The sequence below is a fragment of the Brienomyrus brachyistius genome, chromosome 1 (assembly GCF_023856365.1).
Source record: "Brienomyrus brachyistius isolate T26 chromosome 1, BBRACH_0.4, whole genome shotgun sequence".
Lineage (NCBI taxonomy): Eukaryota > Metazoa > Chordata > Actinopteri > Osteoglossiformes > Mormyridae > Brienomyrus > Brienomyrus brachyistius.
In genome coordinates this window covers 51,203,992-51,210,756 of record NC_064533.1, presented here as the reverse complement: position 1 = coordinate 51,210,756, position 6,765 = coordinate 51,203,992, and the positions used below count along the sequence as shown (strand labels likewise).

The following is a 6,765-nucleotide window of genomic DNA, read 5'->3' as shown; positions in this document are numbered from 1 at the left end:
TTTATTTTTGTTTGTTTATTAAAACTGGAGACAAGCTGGAGAACCCGTCACCTTTCCTGACCTGCTGTGTAAAGGATATGGACTCAGTGAAGCTTAGCTGCATCCTCAGGACTTCCCAGCAAGCTCAGCCATATTCATCACCAAACACACATTTAAATGACACAAGGCTTGTTTCTACACAACCAGCAAGCAGAGAGATTCAAATTAATAAAACACCACATTTATTAAGAAAAAAAAAAAATCATGTTAAAGATTCAAAATATTAACTGATTTTTTAAAAGTACATATAAAAAAACAAATACAGATATAAAAATAAGAATTATTTGCCCCGATGAAAGAATCCCACAAAGATGAAGTATACCAGAGTAAAAATTGACAGGAAAAAAAAATCCCCTGAGATTATCTTGAACAGTGTAGCAGGAACACTGAATACACCAATACTAGGAAGACAAGAAGCCTGAAGTTCAAATTTAACTACAACAGACATAATTCACAATTTAAGGCATCCTTTGCAACTGAACGGTAACAAATGGACTGGTTCACGTCAATAGGCTGCCCTCTACATAGTAACCCCTCGAGCTCAAGTACGCTATGAGTGCAGGCAAAGCATGCTTCACAAACTCCTCCCTCCCGCCTCCCGTGGGTGGGGCAGATTTGAGTTCAGTCCATTTTCCTTGGTTTGTTGGGGGGGACACTTGGCGGTCTTTCATGACCGTTGTCAGAGACCTCATCATATTGGTTGCGACGGTCATTGTACTGGTCATTGTGGTTATCATTGCGGTCATCAATGCGATCATCATATGAACCACGTCTGTCGCGCCGATCATCGTATCGATCCCGTCGGTCATAATCATCACGCCGGTCATCGTATCGATCCCGCCTGTCATCGTATCTGTTGCCACGGTCATAATCATCACGCCGGTCATCGTACCTGTTGCTACGGTCATCATACCGATCATCATAGTTATCCCGTCGGCCGCTATAGTCACTCCGACGGTCGTCATAGTTATCCCGTCGGCCGCTATAGTCACTCCGGCGGTCGTCATAGTTATCCCGTCGGCCGCTATAGTCACTCCGGCGGTCGTCATAGTTATCCCGTCGGCCGCTATAGTCACTCCGGCGGTCGTCATAGTTATCCCGTTGACCACCGTAGTTGTCATCATGTTCGTCATCTCTCCCATTCTCTTTGGGCTCAGCACGGACATCCAATCCATCCTTGCAGGTGACATGGCGTTCATCATCACGGTATTCCACTGTGTTGGCCTTGGCAGTCGAGTCATTCAAGGGTTGTTCTGTCTCCCTAAACCAAGAGGAGAGTGATCAGCTTACGCAAAAACCCAAGAAATACCCATGGGGGGGGGGGGCACATGGGGAAGGCCATACCCCATGTCGTAGTCCTCGGTATCCTTCTCCTTCCGGCGGCGGCAGCAGCAGCAATAGATGATGATGCCAAGCACGAGGACGACGGCCAGGCCGACCCCAGCAAAGATGGCTGCAGAGCCGACGCTCATGGAGGCTACAAAGAAGGAAGACTGGAGATTGAGTGATGGAAGAGGTGAGGAGAAACTGCCACACAGGACTGTAAAGGACAAGAGACTTGCCATCATATTGAAAGGCTACATGAATCCTTCCATGCAAATGCAAAGTCTCCTTGAAACGTTTAGGCCGTTACAATACTCACAGTGAACCAACTACTCATTTACTCCTACTTATGTCTTACAGTTTGGCAAGAATATTTAGGTTTTTAAAAAAAAAAAAATTATTAAGCAGATGCTTTTATCCAAAGCGACAAACAGTTGAGAAAGCAGGATCTCCCAGTTCTTGAAGCAACTGGGGGTTAAGGGCTATGCTCAAGGGCCCAACGGTGAAATCAGCCTGCCGACCCTGGGAATACGAGTGGGTGGGATTAACTCTGAACTCACAGGTTTAGCCTCAAGGGGAGGCGACAAAGTAATCGAAAGGAAGCAGGATAAACCAGTCAGTGACTCACAGACGAATCTCATCCATCACAGGGTTTTAAGGGCATATAAAGCTTGGTTGAGAAGCAGGCAAGAGACCTCAGTCCTGAACAAGTGTGATGCTAAAGATCTAAAGCATACTTCCGGTTCTCTGCAGACAAACACCAAGCTGGGAGGTAACTCACGTAATGTGACGGCCAGAGTATAATTGCAGGACTGGGCGCGAATCTTATTTGCAGACTTGCAGATGTAATAGCCAGTGGTGTCCGCAGAAATATTGAAGAGTGACAATACACCATCCTCTACAGAAGAAGAAAAAAAAAAAACCTTTAATTTTTTCAGGGAACACACAGGAAAATCATTTTCCATGTACAGAAGCATTAAATATAGGAAGTGAGTAGGTAATAGGATACGTACTGCTGGTAGCCCGGGGCGGGAGGGCCCTGGGGACGTTGTTCTTATCGTAACTGTTCCAGGTGTATGTGGGTACAGGAGAACCTTCACTGGATTTGCAGGTCAGCATGATGTCCTGGCCTATCGTTGGCGACCCCTGGATCCCGCATACAGGTACCGAGGGAGCCACTAATCACGGAAAGAGGGGGAAGAAAAAAAAAAAAAAAAAGATGGTTTCATTTCAATATTATTACAAGCAGGTCGACTCAAACAGTGTGTGACACTGGGGTTATCCACAGAGAGCCAATGATGTGGACACAGTTTGTCCTCAGCAGTGTTATTACAGTTCAGATTTTTTTTTAGCCTTTACATTTATGTATATTTTTTACTCAATGTATATTTTTTTAATCAAACAAATAATTACTAAACTAACATGACATGTCTAATTTCAGTTAGTTTCAGAAGCAATATTTATAGTTTTTTTGTATCTTATTTTACTTCAGTCTATGTAAATGTTCTCATATTTTTAGGTTTCGTTGATGGAAACAACCCTGGTCCTCACCCAGCACGACCAGTCGGGTTTTCGCATTCGGGCTTCCTGCCATATCCTTCGGGACCTGGACATGGCACTCGAACGTCGCATTGTCCGACATCATGATGTTGGAAAGGGAGAGGTCGACCTGCCCGTTGTAGGGCTGCGGATTCATGGAGGCTCTATTTGTGAACTGGGACGACACATCCAACTGACCCCCCGAGAAGTAGTAGATAGCCACCGGATCCTGGGGAGAAATTCATTTTAAAAATAAATGTCTGAGCCGAAGATCAAATGATAAAAGGGGAAAAACACGATCTGGGTAAAATACGGATTAAACGTTATATGTTATAAAGTAAGAGGAAATAAAACTGCAAACTAAGTTTCCATCTGGATGATATTATGGTATACCTTGCAGAACAGGAACATGTAGGAAATGAGTCTGTTTAGCAGTTTTTGAACTATGTAGTGAATAGAAAGCCCAGTGCATTAACACATAAATTATTTCTGGAGTTCTTGTGTCTCACCGATGTGGGCTCATCAGGGTTGCTCCCTAGAATGTTCCAAGAGGCCGAACCACTTGAGATGTCTGAGATTTGGGACTTAAACGTGCAGGGCAGACTGATGTTATCACCCCTGGCGACCTCGTAAACCTTCTGCGGAATGGACACTTGCATCCCAGATGCGGCAGAAAGCACTAACGAAGAGAGAACATACGACGGCACACTGAGAACTGACAAGCATGAAACTGAGATATTTACCAAAAACAGTGTTAAAGTGGGTTATTAAACTCAGAGAACAGTATCTGTGAACGGTTATTATGAATGTTTCCTCTGTACATGTACATTATTGGCTTACTCTACAGCAAAACCCTACATCCAAAGAATAATGACCAAACTGCTGGTTTTACATAGAAATCACTCTTTGCTTAACTACAGATTTGATTCAAAATAGACAAAAACAAGAACGCAGCATCCGACTCTACAGCAAAAAAAGCACCAAGCACCATTGCTTCCTTACACTTATGCAGACATCACAAATACAGAATAGGTCCCGTATTCCTCAGTAATACATATATATGCCTACATTTTACCATTTCACTAATTTTCCAGATCTGTCATCTGCATTTAACTGAAATGTTAACTGGGAAGGAGACCAGAGATGATCCAAAAAGTGGATTTAAGTGATACTGCACCCCATTCTGGCCTCAGGAATGGAGACACCATCTACTAGGGAAGTTCGGGGTATTGGAGACCTACAATAAAACTGATTATTTCAATCTGAATGTTTTAAGTGTGACAATCTTCATTTTTAAATATTAAATTATCAGGTACGAAAAAGATATTTATGCTCATAGGCATATTATTATAAGGAGCAGGGCATTAACTAGGTCTACAACGGAGGGTCAAACACAAGGAAAATCGAAAGATCGGCGAGTTTAAGCGTCAGTGTTGGCCCAGCACTGAATATCGGTATCATGTACAGTCGTCCCTCGTTTTTCGCGGTCAATCCGTTCCAGACTCTACCGCAATAAGGGAATTTTCGCGAAGTAGGATTTTTTATTTATAAATCGAATGTTTTCGTAGTCAGGGCATAGAAATCCTGTTTACGAACTTCTGTTTTAACATTATTAGACATGAAATAACACTCTTTAGTCACCATTACTGTTATGATTGCTGGACACGGAAGCAGGAAAGGGGAGACGAGGAATCGGGATCGAAGGGTTTATTTGGAATCACTCCAAATGCAGGACACAGGAACATGTAACATTAAAACGTCAACGATAGACCTGGGGTTACAGACTCTGACGTGGACTTAGACACCAGAGGAATTAAACTGACAGAAAACAGCTGGCCATGATCACTTGGTTAACTAAGGGGGCGCGGCACACAAGAGGATCCTGCAGGCAGGTCATGACAATTATACTCCTATTACCCAATATATTAGACAAAATAAGAGAAGACACATTAGACGTTACAAATATATTGTAATTGTACATTTAATTACGAAGAACAAAGATGCTTCCGATGCATCATTTTACTGTCTCGATCAACTTAATGAATATACAAAAAACTGCGACAGAGTGAAGCCGCGAAAGTGGTAGCACTAAGTGGCGAGGGACGACTGTAGGCCTACTCCCCAACATTTAATTAGGATGTATTCCACCCTCAAAAAAGTAGAACTTTGTATTCGCATTAATAACTTTAATCCCCTCCATATCAAACTCTCTCTTGGGATGTTGGAAAGCGGCATCAACTATATCTTTTACCGAAGCGAAAAGAAAATCGGAGATATCATCCATGCCTACTGACCAAGTTCTCCTTTTCCATTAACTTAGATGTGCCGCATAGATTTCGAAATCGAAATAAGGAGAAAACAGAAGGATGCATCACTTTTCCTGCGGCTTCATCGGTCATACAACAAGCAGGTCTACCGACCGCACATCACACTACAAATCGGCGTCTTCACTCATTTCACTGGCATTTTAAATCACGGCCTGGATTGATCAAACGCTGCTATACATTTGTCCATTTGTACGCGACAAGATAATGTGAATTTGACTTTTTGTGTATAATCCGACTTGCGACGCTGTACAAACGTTGATATATAGGATTGGTATATTGTATCTGTTGTAGGGGGCTCCTATCATTTAAGCAGAATTCTCATTCTCCCTTACTCATGCGCGCAGGGTTGTGTGATAAGTGCGCATGCCCAGGCTGGGACTCCCTTGCCTCGGGCTTTTCGGTGTTTGGCGAGCTGAAACAGACACCTGCTTTATGGCATTAGAATTGTGGTGGCTTCTTCTTTCTCCCTTTTCCGCCGCATCGCGGCTACGTAGTGTACGTACACAAACATTTCCATTAGGCTAATGTCGATCCCGAACAGGATAAGCGGTTAGAAGATGGATCCCCCCCTCAAAAAAAATAAATTACATTCATTTACTACCCCTAAACCTTCCCGATTTTAACCACCATCAGAAAAAGCCCCAAGCGTGAAGCAAAATTTTCAAGTTAGTCCCCGAAACACAACATTGGGTTTCAGTTGTCTCTTTCGGTAAAGGCATTACAGACGGTATGGGAATTACTGAGACGCAATTAACATTATTTACCAGAGCTTGTGAGAAACCAAAGCTATGTAGCTGCGCATTGTGTTAATGACAATACAACTGAATAGATTTAATAAAATAAAAAAATATCGGTCTTAATATATTTGAGTGTTTATGTCCGTATGTATAGGCTTTATGCATGTATCGCTTGTAAACTAGCTGAACGCTGTTAGTTGACCAAACCAAAGAATTTTTTTTGAGTTTCTGCCATTTAACGCAAGACCCCACACCGGATTATAAACCTGCTGGGTTATAAATACACACATTGGAGTGCAGTATGGTTACAGACGAAACTCATCCAAACCCTCCACATTCAGTTGAGCCCAAAGCGCAAACAATAACTTATTACTTTTGTATCATGTTATATATACATACAATAACTACATTTTCAATTAATTCGATCATTATACAAGAACCGCGCCCAAACTCTCATGAAATCCAGAGTACTAAAACTTTAATACACGATATAGGATCAAAACGTTTCAGTTTAAAATAGATTAAATGTACGATATATAAAACTGTCCACATAGACGCAAATTTCCCAAGCAATACAAAACATTCTTGGTTTCGTTCACCTTCACCCTGGGTGTGGCACTTGTACCCGATCAAGAATTACAGCAATATTACCTGCAAAAATGAAGAAAGCTTCAGCTATTCCCATTTTTCCACACGTCTCAATAATACAATTCGACGTTTTCGGTAAAACCTTGTAACCAGAAAACTTTTACTTAGATCGGCGCACACCTGCCCCCTTTTTCCCCCACCCTGCCCACAAG

The 6,765-nt window shown here is 42.4% G+C and overlaps 1 protein-coding gene across 2 annotated transcripts; it reads right to left on the bottom strand.

Annotated features, from left to right (window-relative positions):
- gpa33a (glycoprotein A33 (transmembrane), paralog a) lies at positions 1-6,765 on the bottom strand. Of its 2 annotated transcripts, XM_049028961.1 has the most exons (8): positions 6,617-6,765; positions 3,411-3,580; positions 2,914-3,130; positions 2,376-2,540; positions 2,144-2,260; positions 1,384-1,516; positions 932-1,300; positions 1-892 (listed from the first exon to the last, which is right to left on the bottom strand). In XM_049028961.1, exons 1-8 carry the CDS (start codon positions 6,648-6,650, stop codon positions 661-663), a joined length of 1,437 nt encoding a protein of 478 aa, XP_048884918.1. In that variant the 5' UTR covers positions 6,651-6,765; the 3' UTR covers positions 1-660. The 2 variants fall into 2 exon arrangements, with proteins under 2 accessions (XP_048884918.1, XP_048884909.1); XM_049028952.1 differs by having other exon boundaries at positions 1-1,300.